Source organism: Pseudopipra pipra, chromosome 17 (genome assembly GCF_036250125.1).
Source record: "Pseudopipra pipra isolate bDixPip1 chromosome 17, bDixPip1.hap1, whole genome shotgun sequence".
NCBI lineage: Eukaryota > Metazoa > Chordata > Aves > Passeriformes > Pipridae > Pseudopipra > Pseudopipra pipra.
In genome coordinates, this window is record NC_087565.1 from 10127229 (window position 1) to 10148254 (window position 21026).

General features: G+C 46.4%; 1 protein-coding gene and 1 long non-coding RNA gene across 7 annotated transcripts in view; one reads left to right on the forward strand and one right to left on the reverse strand.

The window, feature by feature from the left end:
* Positions 1 to 21026, forward strand: part of ADNP (activity dependent neuroprotector homeobox) — a 26294-nt gene continuing 5268 nt past the window's right edge. The window contains exons 1-8 of one of the 6 annotated variants that reach the window (XM_064674206.1): positions 4 to 385; positions 1496 to 1671; positions 4796 to 4917; positions 9740 to 9891; positions 11208 to 11253; positions 12435 to 12741; positions 18836 to 18948; positions 20140 to 20232. In XM_064674206.1, the coding sequence (XP_064530276.1) occupies positions 11215 to 11253; positions 12435 to 12741; positions 18836 to 18948; positions 20140 to 20232 (552 nt within the window). In that variant the 5' untranslated portion in view covers positions 4 to 385; positions 1496 to 1671; positions 4796 to 4917; positions 9740 to 9891; positions 11208 to 11214. Of the gene's footprint in view, positions 386 to 1495; positions 1672 to 4795; positions 4918 to 9736; positions 9892 to 11207; positions 11254 to 12434; positions 12742 to 18835; positions 18949 to 20139; positions 20233 to 21026 lie in introns of all 6 variants that reach the window. The other 5 variants (XM_064674205.1, XM_064674207.1, XM_064674208.1 and 2 more) reach the window with 5 other exon arrangements.
* LOC135423701 (uncharacterized) overlaps positions 13842 to 21026 on the reverse strand; it is a 39262-nt gene continuing 32077 nt past the window's right edge. The window contains exon 4 of the long non-coding RNA XR_010434907.1: positions 13842 to 14299. This is a non-coding gene — a long non-coding RNA (uncharacterized LOC135423701). The remainder of the gene's footprint in view (positions 14300 to 21026) is intronic.

Consider the following 21026-nt stretch of genomic DNA (forward strand, 5'->3'; position numbering starts at 1 on the left):
GGCCCCCTCCCCTCCCGCCGGACAATGAGTCCCGTATGCTAATGAGGGGCTGGCGTCACTTCCGCTCTTTCTCGGCCGCCATCTTGGCCCGGGCAGCTGTGGGCAGCGGGACCCGGCTGTATTGTCTGAGGGGCCCGGGCGCTGCCCCCGCCTGCCGCCCGCGCCCCCGCCCCGCGCCCCCGGACCAGTGCCCGCCGCTCCCGCCCCCGAGGCCGCCCCGCACCGCCCGCCCCGCACACTGCCCTCCCCCAACATCCCCCCCTTTGTCTCCCCCGCGCCGCCGCCGGCTCCGCTCCGCCCGCCCGCCCGCCTCGGGACCGGGCGGCGCCGGGGAGGGTCCGGCGCCCCCCCCAGCCCGCCCTCGCTGCGAGGACAGCCCGCTCAGGTAGGTGCGAGCGCGGGTCCGCGGGGCGACCCGGGCGGGGGCAGCGCCCGCCCGCCCCCTCCCTGCCTCCCTCCTCCTCCTCCTCCCGCGGGCATCCCGCGCCCTGCCCGCCGCGCCGGCTGCGGGGCTGGCGGCGGCCCCTCCCCACCGCACACATGTTGAGGAGCCCCGGCGGCTGCGGGCACCGGGCGCTGCTCCCGCCCCGCCGCCAGCCCGGCCGCCTCCCTTCCCCGCACGGCCGCGTCCCGGGGCAGCGGCAGCGCCGGCCGGGCCAGCATCCCGGGGTGCGGCTGCACCGGTGCTGAGCGGGGCCAGATGCGATGAATGGGAGCAGCCGAGGGGTCCGTGCCCGCGGGAGAAGGCGGGATCCGCCGCTGCCATCCCGAGCCGCAGCCGCGGGATGGAGCGGCGCTGCCTCACCCGCCCCTGCCCCGGGCTACGGTTACCGACACCGCTCCGCAGACAAAGGCGGGGAACCCACCCCCGGAGCCTCGCACCGCACCGGGGAGACACCCCCGTGCCGCGCACCCACTGCCCGCGGCGGCTGCAGCCCGGGGGGGTCCCAGAGCAAGCCCCGCGGGGTGCGCGGTGCGGGGGTGCCCCCAGCCCCGGTGCCCCCGGCCGTGCCCGCGGGGGACACTCGGGCCCCCCCGATCCACCGCAGCCAGGCCGGGGCGCTGCGCGGCGGCACCGCCAGAGGGCGCCCTGCGCGCCGGGCCCCGCTGCGGCGGGGGGGGCTCCGGGGGGGCCCCGGGACCGGGGGGCGGCAGGAACGGGGCAGGAACGGGGGCACCGGGCGCGGGCCCTGTCACAACCGGACGGGCCTCGCGGTCCGTTCGCTCGCTGAGCCCTCGGGCACGTGGCTGCAGCCCCCAGCCCAGGGCGCCGGGCGTTCCTCGAGCCTCGGGGGGCTTTGTCTGGGGCCGCGGGGCAGAGCCCCCGTACCTGGAGGTGTTGTCGTTCGTTGTTTATTGGATGTATTTGAGGCGTTTGGTAGGTGTGAAAGAGGTTTTTATTCCTGCACCCCTTTTTCTTAAGTTGGGGGATTATTTTGCTGGCTGTGTTTTTATTTATTTTTACGCCTATTTTCTGTTTCTGTTGGAGGTGCAGGGTGTGAGCTAATGGAGACACAGCATTGCTGCCTGTCAGGGTAGCACGGACCGACCTTAGCTGACTGCTGTGGCTCAGCTGTGTGTGCCCCAGCACTGCTTCCTCCTGCAGGGTCTCAGGAAAACTTTCATTTGAGGACTCTGGCAACTCATAATCACAAGTTGTCATCCTTCTAGGTGAGAAAGATGGACCAGCCTGCTTGAGAAACAGAAAAGCAGGGGATTTTTTTTTTTGTGCTTCTAATAACAAACCAAACCCAGGCTTGATTCCTGTGCAGATGTGCATTTGCAGATGTTGGGCAGTACTTTGCTGTCAGCACATGGACATGTACCATGATATGTGCTGAAATCTTCAAACATTCACCAGAGACAACACCAGAGGAACACCCTGCTGTTAAAAGAATTGCACCAGATGCTGATGGGTTACCTAATGGTAACATAATGGTTACCTTTTCTGAAGGTTATTACAGCAAATACTTAAACTTCACACGACGAATAACTTGTTTTTCAAAAGTAAAACTAAGTTAAATGGCTTTGTACTTTTTCTTTTCTAGTATGCTGCCCTTTACTCAAATCAATATCATTTTTAATTAGCTCATAAGAATTATTTTTTGGTCTCCAACAGAAATGAGTTGCTCCCAGTGTCTGGGGACAGCTCTGAGATTATTGCAAACTGATATGTTTTTTGTGCCCCATTATTTAAAAAAATCTTGTTTTGTTTTGAATTTGAAGTGATGATCCATCAGACAGGTTCGTAGAAAGTATCTCCTTAGGTTACCACTCTTTATGCTTCAAACTCTGTTGTCATGAAGAGCTTGTAAGCTCCCTTGTGTTCAGGTGTAGGAGGGAGATGCTTTGGAAGTGTGGGAGATGAGGGTGAAAGGTGGCTGGTTTGCTTGTAGGTAGGACAGACAAGTGTCTGCTGCTCACAGTGCTTAGGAATGAAAAGCCTTCACAGGAGAGGAGCTTCTTGGCTGGTTTGGGAAGTTCCTGCCCTGCAGCATTAACCATCAGCTGCACAATCACCACACCTAGGAAGGTGTGTGTGCTCCTCAGGACGAGGTGAAGAACTTCATAGTGTTTCTGTGTGTGTAGGGTAGAAGTTACCAGTTGTCAGAAGGTGCCCATGAGCATTTCCAGAGCTGGTGTGTGTCACTGACAGGGTTATATTGCAACAGCATTTTAATTAAGCATTAATAGTATAAAACCTCATTTGTTGGGTGCGTCCCAAACTCCCTGTGCCGTGACTGAATCGCTGGTAGGTCGTAGGTGAGAGTGTTCCCGTGTTCTGGGGAAGGTGAGCTGTGCTCACACACTGCAGAGGGAATAATGGAAGATTATTCCCAACCCAGCTTTACCCCTCCATAATAACAGTAAACACTGAAAGCAAATGTGAAAGTTTACCGTAGCATTCCTGGAATACAGAAACATATCAGAATCTTATCAGTAGTCAGAAGTCATACAGTCCAAATGTATATTTTATAGCTTCTTATTAAGATGGCAGCTGATTTGATTGATGCAAAGAAAGCAATTGAAACAAATGGTTTTGTGCAGCAAAGGCAGTGCTCCTGGGTTAATGTGTTTATTTTGAGGTGGCTGCAAATCAGATTTAGCAGCTTTGTAGGAAACTTATTGGGGTGTGTTTTGTGGGGTGGTGTTTTCAGGAAGGGAAAGTTGTCTTTGCTCCACTACTCGAAGTTGGTTTAGGTTGGGAATGAACAAACCAGTGTCAGATCTGAGGAGGACCAGTGTCAGTGTGTGGGGCTTGGGTGTCAGGAGAGGCAGGGAACAGGTACAGGGCTGCAGCTGCTTAGTGTGTCACAGGTGTCACTGGAGCTGCTTTATCTGCAGGGGAAAAAATGGGGGATTTTTTTAAATCATTAGTTCAGCTGAGGTTTTGTATTAACCATGCTGCATTTACTGGGGTTGTGTTTTCTAAGGTGCTTGTAACACGCTTGTTTAAAAAGCCAGCAGTGACTATACTGGCCTGCATCTGAACAAGCAGCACAGGAGTTTTTCATTATAGTAAGTCAAGATCTGCTCTGCCTAGATTTATATCTATATAGGTATATAGGATATGGTTTCTATGAGCATAATTGTAACAGGATAATTGTTAATGTGGAGGTAGTCCTGCCCATACAAGTAGATCTGCTGATAGAAGTGTATTCTTAATAGTGTAAGAGATGGAGATGAGAATGAGAGGTGCTGGTCTGAATCTGTATGTGCACTAGAAGGAAAAGAACTCTTGTTCATGTTAATTTAGTTTTCTCAAAAAGAAATCCTATGCCTTCTGCATATGTGGAAGGTGTGTTTTGCCTCAGCTGACACACTGGGGAAGAGTGCCCTGGCTTTCCTAGGCAGGATGGCCAAATTGCCCTGTTCCTTTTGAGCCTTCAGGAAGAACTTAGATCTGGTTTAAAAATCAAATACACGTTCTAGATTTGAATAAAGACATTTTTCGAGAGGGTGTAGCTCTTATTTATCTACCTGAGGGCCATATGCCTCAAGGCAAGAGCTGCATTGTTCAGAGCTTCACTGCAGCTCTCAAAAGGCAAACAGGAGGCTTGAATTTAGTGTCTGTGATCTCACAGTAGTGCTCTTGAATGTGTGTGGCAGTTGATGGTTTTGAGTAAGAATGGAGTAAATATCATTTTTTCTGCAGTGAGTCACTTACAGTCGCCACCATTTATATCCTTAGTTGTTGGGGTTTTTTTAAGGAGGCATTAAAGATTATTTTGATGAAAAATGACAGTGACTATTGGCCTATGCCTGTGTAGCTGACCCTGTGAACACCCCACACCTGCAGGTGTATCCAGATCATGTTGCCAAATGTTTCATTTAATATCTACTTCTGGAGTAGTGTCTAAAACAATTTATAAGAATTAGAAAGTAAGCAGCTGTGTGAGCAGCTGTCCCCTGAAGAAACACTCAGCCCATCCAGCCCCTCAGGTGGAGGAAAGGGCCTGCTCTGGCTTCAGTTTGCTGTCTCTTCCCTGCCCCAGCTCCCCTCCTCTGTCCCAGCCCCCAGCAGTGCTCCCTTTCACCCCGGGTCACCTCTCCTGTGCACTGATCTCTGCTGTGACTCTGGGAGTTTGTGCTGGTGCTGCAGCTGGGCCAAGGGAGCTGTTGGTGATGCAGATTCATAGCAGCAACAGTGAGGGGACAAAATGGCTCTCGGAATCTAAGTGGGCAAGATAATGGTCTTAAAATGCTTTTTTCCCTTCCTAACTGGTCCAGCTCAAGTTTGTGATGTTCTGTTCTGTTTTGTTTCCCCATTGCTGCTGCTGCTGCTGCTCTGAAGGCCTTGCCTGTGGAAGGTTCCTGAGTCAGCTGGAGGACAGCAGTAGCTGAGGTGGATTAACACTGGAATGTAGGCAGGGGCTGGAGCACTTGGGAGCTATGCTTAGACAGAAAGGGAAAGAGGTAAGAAATGTGAAGTGGTAAGACTGATTTTAAGCTCTTCTTTACAGACTTTACCCAATCTCGTAATGCCAGCGTTTGTGCATCGCGTGTGTGAAGTGTAAGGCAGAGGAAAAACAATCGGCACCAGCCTCCTTCCCTGACTATTTTTACACTTTAAATACTCAGTGCAGCCAGTTGGCGAGATCCCTTCAATAGCTGATGTATCTGCTGTCTGAGAAAGCACGGATTGGCAGGGCTTTGGATGAGCCTGTGAAAGTATTTGTGTGCTCCACTGTGCCGCTGGGCTGCTCTGCCCCTGCACACAGGCCGTGCCTCTGCTGGGCAGGACACACCAAGGCTGCACTTCCCTCCCGATGTAAATACCTGTGTGTGTGTCTGTGCTGCCATGAGCCCTGTTCCTGCTGCCCTGGGGCTTGGCCCAGGCCCAGCACTTGTGTGTGGTGAGTGAAGGAGCTGCTCTGCCCCCAGACCACTCCTTTTCAGCTGGATGGGGCTCTGCTCTGGCTGCTGACACAGTGGTGATGTCAGGAAACATGACACACAAGGCTGGGGACCCTTTTCCCTTGCAGTCTAATCTGGCTGCAGTTTCACAGTCAGTGTAATCCAGTCATAAATTACATGTATATTGATTATTTGCTTTGTTCCTGCACATTTTACAGCGACTTCTGTGCCGCTTTGTTTGATTAGACAAATGTTTTTGCAAGCTTTGCATTGAAAATTTTAAGGTGATTCTTGATTTAATTTAAATAGTAACTGCTGATTCGTTAACCATTCTTCTATTTCCAAAATAATTTTTATTCTGGGATTGTTCATGCTTAGCTACAATCTAGATGAGGATTATTTTGCAATTGTAGAGCATATTCATGAAGCCTTTTTTCCTGATCACTGAAGTGTGGATATAATGGTGTAAGCAAATAATATCCTTTGTGCTTCAATGATCTCCACTCTCGATTTCAAATTTCAGCAAGATGTGCAGGCTTTGCTGCATTTCACACCCAAATCTTTTAGAAATAGCCCTAAACAAGCCAGGCTCTCCTATTGAGTATGTGTGTTGCATCTTGATTTCACTGCACATGTCTGTATGCATATAAACATTCATCTTTGGAGGTCTTGGACAGGCACAGAAATATCCTTTAAGATGGCAGTAGTTGTGCAAGCCTAATTCTTGAGCTGCAAGTGCCTCTAATTCAAGATTTCCTGTGCCCTGGAGAATGGACACAATTTCAAACTGCTTCTCAGAGTGCAGTAGATGGCTGGTGTTGATGTGGGCTTTGTCATGTGTGTTCAAAAGATCCCTCAGAAAACACTCAGATTTAGCAACAGCACATCCTTTGACACACCTCAGCCTATGTCACCCAAATCAAAAAACCCAGGAGGAGCTCCCAGCAGAGTGTAGGGAAGCAAGTTGTTCATCAGGAGCAGAAATGAGGAGTTGTGGTTCCCAGAGCAATGGAAATGTGACCATTTTGGATTTCACTGAGGGGCACAGAGGTGCCACAGTGCCCAGAACTCCTACTGAACAGAAGTGGATGAGGAAACAGTTAATTCCCGCTCAGTTTTGCAGTGAGTGTCCACACCCACCAGATGGAGCTTCGGGCTCCAGTGGAAAATTCCAGAAATTGAGCAAGAATGAGAAGTGTGTGAATGACTTAGGAGATCCCTGTCTGCTGGACTGCAGAAGGTGGGCTTTTAACCTTTAAATAAAGAATGAATGGAGACAGGCACATCAGCCTTATCAATTCCTTTCACTCCAGCTGTCTTCCATGAAGTTTCTCCTGTGATGACAACTTGAGAGTTCTTAGTGCAAGAGCTGAAGGGACACAGCAAGCACCAAAAAAGAGATGTAAACCAGAGTTTCATAAACCCTTGCTGAAAATTGCCTATAGCCATTGAAACAGCACAATAAAGATTTAGGCTCAGAATTTCCTCCAGAGGATAAGATGGGAGTGTTTTAGTACCACACTTTAGATGGACTCATCTCCTCTCCTGAAGCCATGTTTACATGGGATGTCAGGAGAGGGGGTGTGAAATGGTCCTTTTGGTTTGGCACACAACTTGAATTTTTTTTGGATGTAGCTGATTTAATCTCTGAAATGTTCTTTAAATGTTTCTTTTTGACAAAGGGTCTTTTAAGAAATAGTGTTTTTGTCTGTGATGGGAGCTGGTGTCACGTGCACAGTGCTGCGTGAGTTTGGCAGTGCTTTGACCAGGTAGCAACTTGCAGTTGTTGATTGCCTTCAGTTCCAGGTGTCTTAGTTTTAAAACAACGTCAGATTTTTCCCCAGGGTTTGATTTGGTGTTTGGGGTTTTTTTTCATATCTTTTCAATAAGTCCTGTTTTGGATGTAGATGTGGGTTAAAGGACCTTGGATATAGGAACAAGCTGAAGGGCTGGGGCTCGTTTGCTTAAGGTTGAACTGAAGTGCTGTGTTTGACCTGGAGCTGTGCATCCCAAATTCCCTGCTGGAGCTGGGGTGTGTTGGAAGCTGCAGGACCATCCCGTTCCCTGGGCAGGACCTTCCAGCTGCAGTGGCTGAGTGCTCTCAGTTCAAAATGCTGCTGTTACAAAACACTCTCCCTCCAGGATTATAGTGGATTGGAAAAATGAGCCCTGAGTTGTCTGGCATTTCAGATGTGCTGTTAAACTGCAAATCTCATTACCTTCACAGGAGTGTGGGTGCACGGCCCTCAGAAAACTAGGCCAGAAATGCTTAAATAATGTGAAAAGGGAAGAGTCCAAGGGAAGAAAGTGAAAATGCTCAAAGTCAGGCAGCGATAGATGTGTCGGGAGCTGACTCTTCAGTCACTCAGTGCAGGGAGGAGAGAGATTTAATTGCAACTCTCACCTTTTCAAGGGAGTTTTTAGTAGCTTCAGTTCTTTCAGCTTCTCTGTTCTCCCTGGTATTTCTACTCCTGGTGTTTTTGACTTGCTCGCTTTTCCCTGAGACACCTTTCTGCTTCCTGGCTCTCATTCTTCCTTGCTCAGCTGTCCTGGAGCTGTCATGTCCCAGAGTCCCAGGGACAGGCCATCCTTGTCCTCATGTGAATATAGAGTGTTACACACCATCATTCCACACAGCACCATTTAACCTGCATACACAGGGAGGCAGCTTTTCCGTTGCTGTGGGAACCACAGGTTCATTTTCTTGCATATTTTTCTTGTATTTTAAGAGATTTCACTCAGTGTTGCACTACCAGGCTTCTTTGCAAATCTGTTTCATGGCTGCCTTTTAGAGCATGTTATTAAATGTAGTTAGCTGGGCAAATTGTTAAAAGTTGCCTTATTCTAAAAGCAGTTGGAATAGGGAGATAAAAAGCACAGTATCAAGAAACCAAGTCTTGTTTCATCTCACCCAGGATCTTAGAGCTGCAGCCAGCTCTGATGTTTGCTCCTGTGTTGGGCTGTTAGATAAAATACTGGCAAAATAAGGGCTAAAATAAAAGAAATTTGGATTATATGGAGTCAGAAATGCCAGATGCTTGGGGATCCTTGTCAGCAACACAGTGCAGGGCAATGATACTCAGTCTGTGGAGACCCAGCATGGGATGAAGTGCTTCCCTGAGCTCAGCATCATCAGCCTGATAAACTAATTGTCACTGATCTGCTCTCAAGGCTGATGGGTCCTCACCCACAAGTGTGCTTTCTGCAGGGAGGATTCCATGGGAGAGAGGTAATTTGGGCTTCCTAGAGGCATGTGGGCACTAAGTTACCTTCTAGTTAGAAAATACTTCAGTATGAAACAACCACCCATCATCCCTCCTTACCTGTCTGAAGGTATGGCTGGTGCTCTTGTTAAAGCAGATGCAATATTCAGTTTTGCCTCAGTGTGAAGCATTTTAAGAATTTTGTCTTTTTTAATTTCTTAAAATGTTTTAGTGTCTTGTGTTGGAACTGTACTTGCCAAAGAAAGCAATCTGTACTTTCAGCTGTGGATGTTCTGTCTGAATAATGAAGAGATTAAAATCTAACAATTTATTTTGCTTTATGCCTTGGCAAAGTAATTCTAAATGACTCAACAAGTTTTGCTTTTATGAACTTTAGATTTGGCTGTTCCAGATTTCGTGGTGCTGCTGTTGTGTCTTGTGTTTCCAGTCTGTTCAAAACTGAGTTTCTGTCCATGGCTGATGGGAGTTGAAGAGGGATCAGTCTTCCAGCAGAAGTGTGATCATTTACATGCCATTCCCCAAAACTTCCCATCCTCCTCCTAGCAATATAATTGAGTTCTAATCTGAATTAAATTCCTTCCCAAAGGAATGTGTGTCCCCAGGGCTGTGACTGACCCCTGTTTGATGTCCCATAGTCTGGTCATTGAAGGTGGGGCCTGTTTGTATGGACCCTTGCAGGAAGAATGAGCTACCCAAGGCAGTGCTGTTGCTGTGGGTGCTTCAGTGTCCCTCAGCCCTGCAGGGTGCAGCTGTGGGTGGTGCTGAGAGCTCAGGGCAGTGCTGTTGCTGTGGGTGTTCACTGTGTCCCTCAGGGTGCAGCTGTGAGCTGGGTGGTGCTGAGAGCTCAGGGCAGTGCAAACAGCTCTGAACCCCCTCAGCCAGAAGGTTGGCTGGAGTGTGAGGAGGAGCATTCCCACTCTTTTCACTGCTGGACTTGTGCACTGGGTGCCTCAACTGCACTCTGAGCACTTCATGTTTCCTCAGGCAGCACCACCCAGCACAATCTGCTATTTAAGCTGCAGCCCTGTGACCTGCACTCAGAGCAGCCCAGGCACAGCACTGTGCTTTGGAAGGAGCACTGATGGCTCATTGTCAGTGTGAGATTGCCCTTATCACATCTCTTACCTTTGTCTGTATCACTTTGTTTTGTACAGCAGGACATGATCCTCCTCCTGTGCCCGGGCTGGGGGCTCCCCCAGTAGGTGCCACATCCCCCTGAGGGGCGGCCTGCAAGAGAGTTGGGTTTGGAGGCTTGTGCAGGAAACTTGTCCAATGAGTCTGAGACGCCCAAGCACCATCAATTTTGGAGGTAAATACTTCATCATATGTACTGAATAGATGGGGAAGAGTTGAGATTTTTGTTTGACAAAGTATGGGCAAAAAATAGTAGAAAGGATAGTTTTGACTGTTTGCTTCTGAGGTGTGGATGTTTTGAACTTAAAAGGAACACCAGCTTGAACTCCAGAGAAATTGAGGGGTGGTGGGTTTGGGCTCAGTCAGTCTGGCAGCTTCACTGCAGATTAATTAGTTTCCTGGGTTAAAATTTTCTCCCCTCTGTTGGTTTGAAACCATCAGAAGTAAAAGTGAAAGCTGGTTCTGACTGCAAGGGAAATGACCAGCCTGCCTGAAGTAATGCCATGCTAAACTGGGGGAAAACCTCTGAATTGGGGTAGGGAAGTTCAAAGATACTTAATTCAAGTTGGATGTCCTTTTAAGTTATTCCTTGGAATCTGACATTACATATTTGAATCTCAATTGAAATGTTTAATTTTGGAAATTCAGCTGAAATGCTCTTTATTAAGATATTTTCTATCATTTGTCTATAGCTTGGTCTGTCAAAGTGGGCTGTATAAAGGGAGGGGAGGGAAGAATACTGTGAAAAGTTAAGCCAAAGGGGAAAAAAAACCCACCAACAAAACAAACAAATGAAAGAAAATATAACAATTAGTCCCAGAAGGGTTTTTTTTTTAAATGACAAATTTAAATGTTGGTACTTGCCTTGGGTGGGGGAGAGGGGAGAATAATTTGCATGACGTGTGTTTTACTTCCAATTTAATTCATGCTGTTATTGGAGTTGAATCAGGTTACTGATCAAATTGTAAAGATAATGTACGTTTAAAAGTGAATGAGTTAAGTTTGCTCGAGTAAACACCAGTAATGTCCTGGCACCCAGCCCACAGAGAAGTGAAACCCTGGTGAAGGTTTGCAGTGTCTGGGTTGCACTGAGGATGTTGATCCTGGGTTCTCGTTGCTTTCTGATTTTAATGCCAACTGTTATTCCCAAATATTTAATACCTAAACCGAGGCTGTCTGGTAGAGAGCTACCTACACCTTTTAATGAAGTAATTTGGAGCATAATCTGAATTTTCTGTACTAATGTGTTGCCAAACTGCATGCATTTTTTTGATTATGGTGTTTGACTCTGCTGCAGCCCTTCCCTTTTAGTATTATGGATATTAAGAAATTTGGGGTTGAATTATTGGAATGAAAACCATGGGATCATGATACAGAGCTAACAAAGGCAATGGACCAGAGGAGAGGGTTGAAGTGTGTGGGGTGGGGTATTTATGTAGGGGAAAGGAACAGCTTTTAGAATAAGGGTTTGAAACATTGCTTTTTCTGTAGGAAAAAGATGGAGTATTGCATGCTGGGAACAAGTGCTTTCCAAAAGGTAGCTAAATTTTAAAAGTACATTTGTTTCATTTTGTTTTGGGCTTTGCTTAAGTATTCTAATCTAGTAATTTTGTCCTTTTCTGCAGTTTTCATTTTGATTAGACCTCTGCAAATCTCTCTTCTAAACAAAAGTTAAACAAAAAAGCCCAACCAAAGCAAACTCAAAAAACCCTCAAACCTGGGCCACAATTGCAGTTTGTCATTGCTGAAGCATTGCTCAGTGTGTACAGAAGGGAATTTAAAGGTTGTTCGTAATGATATAACTTCTTCCTGGGGTCTGTTTTGTTCTCCATGATTTCAAAATCGCAGGTATTAACATTGTTACATTTGAAGATATGAACGTGTTGGGTGAATACAGAGAATAACCAAAAGTAAAACCTTTTGCTAAGTGTAATCTCCATTGGCACCTCTTTAAAAACAAGAAACTCAAACCTCAAAACCCCAAACCCAAGAAGCCCCACTCCTGGGGAATGCTGTCAGCAGAAACTCCAAGTAAATAGTCTCATTTTTTTCCCTTTGTTCTTGTGAATAGCAAGACATAACATACTTGGAGGAAGTCTGAGTAGATGAGTCAGGACTTATGTCATTAACTGCAGTTAATGTTTTGGCCAGGTTTCCCCAGGAAACAAAGCTTACACAATTTTTCAGATTGTGGCTTGTCTCCTAATCCCTCTTCCCAGCCAAGAGAAGAGGGAGCCATTTTCAACCCAACTGGGTGGAGATGGAGGTCTGAAAAGATCAATGAGCACCTTTAAGTTTGGTTCAGTGCAGCTCTCCACTAAGGGAGGAAACAGGTTTGACCATTCCCAAGTTTCCTTCCTAGCAGCCTGTTCCTTCAGTTGGGTGCAGCAACGCCGAGGGGCTGCTAAAAGCTCGGTGGGAGGGGTCGTGAGGAGGGCACAGAAATCTCAGTGCTCAGGCCTGGGGCTCCAGGGCATTCCAGAGGGTTCCAGGGGGTCCCTTCCCGGTGCTGCAGAGGGGCCGGGGAGGTGGTGCCTGGAGCTGGCAGTGCCTGTCCTCATCCAACACGGAGCGAGCCCAGGGCTGTGCAGGGGAGAGAACAAGCAGTGCATTGTCCTGGCTTAGCGTTCCGAGTCTGGACTCCTTTGGAGTGTTGGTGTTGGTGCCTGGCTGGGTGCATGTATAGTGTGTCATTCCATGGATACGATATAATTGCAGGTACAGCAGCAGCTCATGATGCCCCGTAAAGCTTTTCTTTCCCAGAAAGAAAAGCAGGCTCGTGCCAGGGAAAGGGATATGTTAAAAAAGAGGAGGAGGCGACAAGACTATCTCAAAAGAAGCGTGGAACCACAGAAAAATACTGAAACAATAAAATGGCACAGGGATGATGAGAAGAGGAGAGAAAATGAGCAAGTTAAGGACAAAGATATCAAGAAGCGGTGGAGACAGGATGAGAGAGAACGACGAAAGAATGTGGACGCTATGAATTGGCACAGGGAAGAGGAGAAGAGGGAAAATGAGCGAGGTAAGGACCAAGAAGGCCAAGAACCAGCAAAGAAAGGAGGAGGATGAGGGGGAAGGAGCACCGAAAAGATGGACCTTTGAGGCAGCAGAGGATGATGGGGAGAGGGGAAAAGAGAGAGTAAGAGAAGTTCTGGTTTATAAGCATGTGCAGAAATGTTGCTTTAATGAACTAGAGTTCTTACATTGCTGATGATTGTAATAAGATTGATGTGAGTGGAGATGTAAACTAACAGTCACAGTGGGACAGAAGAGGCTGGGTTTACACACTGCTTATCCAATTGCCTGTTTGCACACACGCTCACACCTAATGCTTTGTTCAGCAGTGCCATTGGTAATGCTGGGTGTCAGATCACCCAAAACTTCAGGTTTTCTCAGTCTTCATAATAGGAGTAAATGAGAGCATTAGGAAAGGGAGGGTCAACCTTATGTGCTCATAAGAGAAGGTAAAACTGATGCTTTTTTTTTTTTTTTTTTTTTAATAATGTCCCTAAGAGAGTTTTAATTGCATGGACAGATCTATTCTGAGGTCAGTTATTCAGCATAAGTTGTATGGAAGTGTGAATTTCATGGAATGCCTTTAAGAAGCAGCAGCTCAAGAGATGAAAAGAAGAAATTTGAAGACATTAGGAAGAAATTCCTCTCTGTGAGGGTGGGGAGGCCCTGGCACAGGTTGCCCAGAGAAGCTGTGGCTGCCCCATCCCTGGAAGTGTCCAAGGCCAGGTTGGACGGGGCTTGGAGCAACCTGGGCTAGTGGAAGGTGTCCCTGCCCATGGCAGGGGGTGGCACTGGATGGGCTTTAAGATCCCTTCCAACCCAAACTGTTCTGTGAAGATTCTATGAAAAAATTACCTTAGTGTATAAGGGGTGCTTGGAGGGGTAGATGTTGCTTATTATGAGTAATTTTATATATTTCATTGTGAGGGAAGATGCTCTCAAAAGGAGTTTCCAGCTTTCTACCTCTATGTTCCTGTGAGGTTTTTATTGTAGGACTGGGAATCATCAGCTGGTAAAAAGAAACTGAACGTCAAGAAAATTGCTAAATGTGTGTAAAAAAAGTTTGCACTTCCTTTTTTCATTCATATTTTTCACTCAGTACTCACTAGGAAAGGTTAATTTTTGTAGTTCTCCTTTTCTTGATTGACTGCTTCTTCTAACTGCTCTGCTCTGGGAACTCAGATCAACTTAGAGCTATGTTCATGACACTTTTGAAGGAAATAAATGAAATATCCAGACAGGAACTTCCCAGTTATTCCTCTAGTCCCATTAGAGTCTAGAATTCCACTGGCTTGGTTGTGCCAGTGATGAACAGGCACTTGGGAAGAGCCAGTGGCCACTGAAGAGCTTCAGGATCCCTGTCCTCGTACAGGTCTGGGATGCCTGAACAGGATAAAATGCACTGGGGGCTGGGGGGTTTGTGTCCAGCTTTTGGGGAATTCCATAACTGGTTTTTACCTGCCATTTCACAGCAGTGCTCTCTCCAAACCTGGCTGGGTGCAGACTCTCCCTCACAGAATGTTCAGGTCACCCACGTTCTGTGCTTGCTCGTCATGGGAGGTGTCCTGTGTGGGCAGGAAATGGTGTCATTTCCAGTTAAGCACAAAGAGAAGGAAACCTAGAGTAGGTTTTCTAGAAAACCTAGAGTGGTGCTGTCATGGTACCTTTGCACAGCAAGGTCTTCCTGCAGGTTAGTTCTTTAGTCTTTATTTCTTGCTGAAAACACAGTTTTACTGTGCAGACCATGACATTAGAAATACACTGTGCTTGCTGCTTGCACTGGACCAAAGCTGAAACGTAAACCCAGCCTAGTGAGCACCCTGAATAGTGTCCAAACTTGCAAATAACACAGTGGGCAGATTGTGAATACTGGCTGAGGATTTCAGTTGAGGGAGAAAGGCTGTCTGCCACTGGTGCACCTTTCCCAGAATCTCAGCAGTGTTGTGGCTTGTGGGTGCTGTGAAGCTGCACGTGGGAAGATCAGTCCTTTCATCAGTGAGAGCTGGAACAGCCCCACACCTGATACCTGAGGGCATCAAAGGCAGCAGATGCACAGCAGCTCCTCTGCTGAGGGCCAAGATACAAAAGACCCACTGGAGAATTAAGATTTTAGTTACACTAAAATAGAAAGATCTTTTGGGGTCTAAAGACAGGTGGGAGTTTTCTCTTTTTTATCCCCCCTGATAATTGGTGGATGTGGGTGTTTTTCCCTCTGGTGGTCCCTCCCCTGGCTCTGAGTGCAGACCTTCCTGTGAGGTGGGAGTGCAGCATTGGGTGTGAGATCAGGACACCCCTCCTAAGGCAGGGCTGTTTGCCCTGACAGAGAAATGTAGCATAACATTCACTGTTGCAACCTAGAAGACTAAACCAGACATGCAGTTACTGTATTTTACAGTAATTTTTCCAAATAATTGCACAGTCATCTTTTTAATTCATCTTTTGACTCAGCTCTTAGGTGGTTCCAGTCCCTTGGTAACTGGTATGTGTCAGGACTGAACTGCATGGCCAGTTGAAGCTGGTACAGTGAGGGTAGTTTATTAAATGTTAAAACTGGTTTAAAAATCAGCAATGTAACAGGAGGATGTGTCAGACATTCTGGGTGTTTTTAGAATAGAGACTGCAATTGTTTCCATCTGGAATTTGAAGTGCTAGTAAGTCAAGTGGTGAAGAGGTAATTTGGAGTTGGAAGTCACTGAAAGTCTGTCTAAATGCTAAGATCTGTTTAAAAAAAAAAGTAGTGAAGAGTTTGGGGTTTGTTAAAAATGCTCTGTGGCTATACAGTGGCTAATTTGGGGCTAGACCTTGTTTCCTTTCTGTGTTGTCATGCCATAGAAATGAGAAGTCCTGGTTTCCTGTTCTTGGGATATTTGCACTGTTAAGTTCCTAAAACTAAGCAGCAATGATGTTTTTTTCCTGACTATTCACACCAGTGCTCCTGAGAGCATTTGAAGGTGTTACACCCTTTCCCCCCTACTTTGCCCACTGTGGCTGACAAGGTTAGGGATGGATGGAGAGGAAAAGCCTTTTGCTGTGGGACAGGAGGGACCTCAGGCAGACAAAGCATCCCTCGTTTCCAGAACAGCATTACTGTCTGGATGGTGTTGGAGATGCTGCTCAATCCCAGCAGGTTTCATGTCCACACCCAAGGAGGTGCCAGCAGAGGGTTGTGTACAGTGCAATTACAGTTTGAGGTACTGCTCTAAATAGAAATGGAGGTGCTAAAAGCTGCTTTTGTAGTCACAAACTACAATAATATCTGGCTCTCCACTGACTGTGATTAAATAGTCAGAAATTTCCTTAATCAAATGAACTGTGCTTGCTTGAGAATGAGGTTTTTTGTTAGATCAGGTGAGTTGGATTCAGCCATCAAGCAGAACTTGGTTGATTTTAAAAGCTGATCTGTAAAAGTTCAGGTTTCAGATGTGAAGATTTAATTTTCTCCTCTGTTACGATGCAGGGGAAAGGAAGGTCCTGGAGTTTCTTGTCTTGTTAAGGCTTCACTGAGGCAGGCAAAGGGCAGAGGCAAGAGTTTGGGGCAGAGAGACCAGAGATCTTCTTTTCAGGCAGTTCTAAATAATTTGCTTTTTCTCTGGGTTTCTGTATCCCAGTGTATTAGGCATGTTTAGACACAGTAATTAAGGTAAAGCATTTGGTTCCTTTGGTGAAGAAGTTTAGTGGCATTTTGTGCTGAAATCACTTATTTGATAACAAACTTTATTTGAGACTTGTGGCTGACTCAAGTTTACAAGTGATCACTTCCCAAAGCCAAGCTCTGCACTGACTGGGGTGAGACCAGAAATGGTTTCTTTGTAGGCAAAAGGAGTTTGTTCTTGAAGTGGGGACCTGGATTTTAGAGAAAGCAGCAGGGCTTGCCAGGAGCTTTCCCATGACTGGTTCATGCACTGCTGTTTGTGCAGTTCATACTAATCACTTGGGTTTTTCTGGAATAAAATTTCTAGGACGTTATCTCCTTGGATTTGAAATTCACGTGAAAATATTAATTCAAATCCTGAACACACTTGACTGTGCTGCTCCATAGAATTTTTTATATTAAACTGGAGCCTGCAGGTAGTGCCTGGAGGGGTTACTGAGCCAGTGCAGTCCAGAGAGAGCCACATTATCCCACTGCCTTCAGAGAGCAGGGGCTGGTAGAGCCACGAGTCATTTCTTGGCTACAATAACATTTTTCACTCTGGCTCTATGACCTGCAGCAGCAAGAACTTATAATAAATGGCTGTTCTTGAGTTTGGGAAAAAAAAAATTCATGCTCTGCTTTGAAAGCAGACTTGTGTGACTTGATTGTAGCTCAGAGTTGAGAGCCATAGCTCCAGTTCTGTGAGGGAAGAGTTGGAATAGACTGTTAAGGAAGCATACTTCCTTTCTAATATTCCTTCTCATTTCTTTAAGGATAAAACCACTCTGTGCACTATGTGCTATTTTTTGTGTCCTGTTAATGAAGTTCTAGTATCACACAAGTCAGATCTGGTTTGAATCTTTTTAAACCAATTTGTTACTAATGTTTCACAAAACTGACATTGGTGACCCTCAGCCCTGTTGTTAAATATTTTTAGTTACTCTTTCTGTCTTTAAAATGGACCTGGCTCACTTTAGGCTGTATTAGACATTGTTTTTACAATTAAAGCAAAATTATTTTTAGTCAACGAGATTTTTGTTCTACTTGTTGAAGTAACTAAACTAATTGTAAAATTGCCCTGAAACAAATAAATGTGCTCTTTGTGGTCTTAATTTTTTTGATACAGCAATTTCTCAGTACAAATTCCTTTTTGCAAGATAGATATCCATTACTGGTTTCAAATTTTCCACCATTTATGTGCTTGTACTTTGACATAAATGGTATTATTTTTATTTGACTTGATCCAAAGGCATGTTAAGCAATAGCAGAAATAACAGGATGCAGCCTCTGCCCAGAGGTGCTCACACAGTAACTGATACCCCGTGTGGGCAAGGCCAGGGAGAAAAGAGAGCAGAACTTGTAACTCTGGAGTAACCTACTCAGAGCCTCACACACAGAACAGTCACAACATCTTACCTATGTTGAAAGTGGTTTTTAAACTTCTCTGCCATGTGTGCCTTTAGAAATAGCTCTTAATACAAGTCAGAGGCAGTGGCCATGTGGATAAATCAGAATTTGATTAGGAAATCTGATAAAGAACCATAACCTCGAATTCAGGGTTCAGTAACTGATTTGCCTGAGTCAGTTTTCACAATAACAAGAAGTCAGAAACTCAGATCAGACCTTGTTTCCCAGGCCTTCATGAGGGTTTAAAACAATTCCCTGGGCCAGAGTGAGCAGGCTCTGCAAGGCCGACATGAATCACCCTCGCTGTTTGAGCAGTCGGGGTCCCTCCTGCACAGAGGGAGTGTCTGAGGCCTGGACAGTGTTAGAGCTGCAAGGAGGGGTGGGAATGGGGAGAGCAGAGGAAAAGAGCAGCTCCTGTTGTGTAGCTGACAGTTCCATGTGCACACAGAGGTTTAAGCCATCCCTCGTACTTCCCCAGTGGTTGCTCTCTGAAGGTCTCTGGCCAAGCTCTCAGGGCCCCTTTTTATAGAAGGATCTTTGCTGAACAGCTTCAGCCACTTAAAGCTCTAAGTGCAGTAAAGGAGGGAAGCAGCATTAATTTCTCACCCCACCTAAGCTGAGTGCAAGGGGCATCTTTCTCACCAAAGAGATGCTGGTACCTGGGTTATAAGGCTGACACAACCCTTGGAGCTCACCTTGCCAGTTTTCAAATCAGTTAGAACACGTATGCACAGGAGAGAAACTTGAGTTCTGAAGCACTTCAGCATAGGGGTTTGTAAAGACAAACACTCTAAAGAAATAAGTTATTTCCAGATGCACTGAAAGTCCTGCAATAGTTGTTCCATCAGTTTGTTGCCTTGTTAAAGTGCCCTCTCCAGCCTTATGGGCAGCCTCAGCCAAGAACAATCAGACAGAATGTATAGTTTGTTAGTTAAAGGTTCAGCTCTGATACGAGTTCTGTGGGGAAATGAGGCAGACAATTACTAATAATTAGAAGTGCAGCACTGTCAGACAAAACACATTTGATTTAAACCTTTTCTCTTACTCTCTTTTTCAATAGAAACTATGTTCCAACTTCCTGTCAACAACCTTGGCAGTTTAAGAAAGGCCCGGAAAACTGTGAAAAAAATCCTTAGTGACATTGGTTTGGAATACTGTAAAGAACATATAGAAGTAAGTATGGCACCTCCCAAGAGTTAGAACTGAAATTCTCCACAGTTAGGGGCACTGAGAGAGATTTGGGGTGTAACGTTATTTTTAGACCTGTTGCAGTTCTACACAAAGTAGGTGCTCATTAAAAACTTGAGGTTAAATGTACCTGTAAACACTTATTAGAAGGTTTAGTGGAGCCAAGACACACCTGAGGCTCTGTGTGACTGATTTGGTGACACTGAGTTCCCTTTGGTTATGGTGGATCGTTAAGTGGCACCTGGTACTGAACACCCAGGAATGCTGCAGGAACTGGGAGCAGTGTGGGATGTTGGGGGGGGCAGAGGATGGGTCAGTCCATGCTACAGCAGGTCAGAAGTTAAAGAACCACTTCATGCCTGTGTCAGTTCCTACAAGGGAAGGGTGTTTGTGCTGCTCTCCTGGACAGACTCCATCAGTGCTGTCCCACAAGTGCAGCTTTCCTTGGCAGTTCCCCACAGCCCCTTGCAGCTCTCAGCACATGACCCATTGCTTTGGCTGTTCTATCTGTGTCTTGTGAAGAGCACTGAAGTGAGATGTGTAAGGGAAAGAAATGCCAGTCCTTCCTGCTTGGAGAATTTGCTGGGCCAGTCTCACGTTTAAGGGGAGAATTCTGAACTGGGACAATGTTCATTTCAGTGGAAATGTTATTTTTGAGTCCTTCTGTGCTGCTGACTTCCATGCCAAAGTACTTCATAAGGTTACTTTTTTAATAAGAATTGAGTGTCTTGGACATCACACATCTCCAGCTTTAAAAAATTTTATCTGAATTCCTGTGTGAAATTAATTTAAATTCAAACAGACCCAATCAAACAAAACAAACACCACACCAGTATCCCCCAAAAAGCAAGCAAGCAACCAAAAACCCCAAACATCAGAGTCTGGGAATACTTTTCTCCAGGATTGCTTTTGAAATGACTATGTAACCACAGTCTTGGGTTAATCAGGAGATGAGTACTGAAAATGGATCTTCAGGTGTTTTATGATGCAGAGAATATTCACAGCTCTGCACCTCTGAGGAGGTGGGACACCACCACTGCCTTGGGTTAATGATCTGTGCCCTTTGCCAGCAGCCCCCGGGGAGAATCCAGGGGATGCTCAGGGATTGCTTAGGGTTTTGGTCCAGGTGTTTGGTTCTGACTCTCTGTCCTCTCTTCCCATCTTCCCCTTTTCCAGGATTTTAAGCAGTTTGAACCTAATGACTTTTATTTGAAAAACACTACATGGGAGGATGTAGGACTGTGGGACCCATCGCTTACGAAAAACCAGGTTGGTAAGAGTTTGAGTTGACACTGTGAGTCTGAAGGTGGTTCGTGCTGAAGGGCCTTTCACAAACATGCCAAGAGCTTTTCCTGCAGTTTTCCCCATGGTTCATCCTGTGTTGGCAGCTCAAGGGACAGCAAAAAGCTGTGTGCTTTGTTCTGATGTTTTTGTGTTGAGTTACAATCCTGGTGTGTCTCAGAAGTCTGGGTGGCCAGTACTGGAGAACTGATGGCTCCAGAAACCTTGCTCAAGTCAAACAACTGCACACAAGAGCCCATTCCCACCTCTTTCCATGCTTAACACAATTCTACCAGCCTTCCTGTCAAAAGATCAACAGTTTTATACAGTCAGTGATAAGTTTTTTACCTTTCCCGGATGGTTTATTCCCTGTTTCCATCACTTTCAGAAGTTGTTGAACTGAACACATCTCACTGCTGCCCTGTGCACGGTCACTGTCAGTGCCTGGCAGCCACAGCCAAGGGCTCCAGAAGCTGTAATCCCACATGTGGTTGGGACATACCTGGTTCTGTACAGCAACTCAGTGACACTGGAACTGTTGTTGTTGAGGTGTTTCTGAGCCAGTAATTAAGGAAATTTGAATTGAGCCAGAAGTGGAAGGAGGAAATGATACTTGATGTTGGTTAGAGCAGGTTGTGTGTGCTGCAGTGGCCTCTCCTGATGGTGCAGTGCAGAGTAACCTGCACTGAGGGCAGTAACTGAGGGCAGAATCCTCTCTACAAAGCAATCCCTCTTGTCAGAGGTCAGGGATTGCTCTCAGAGGAAATAGGAACCTGACTTGG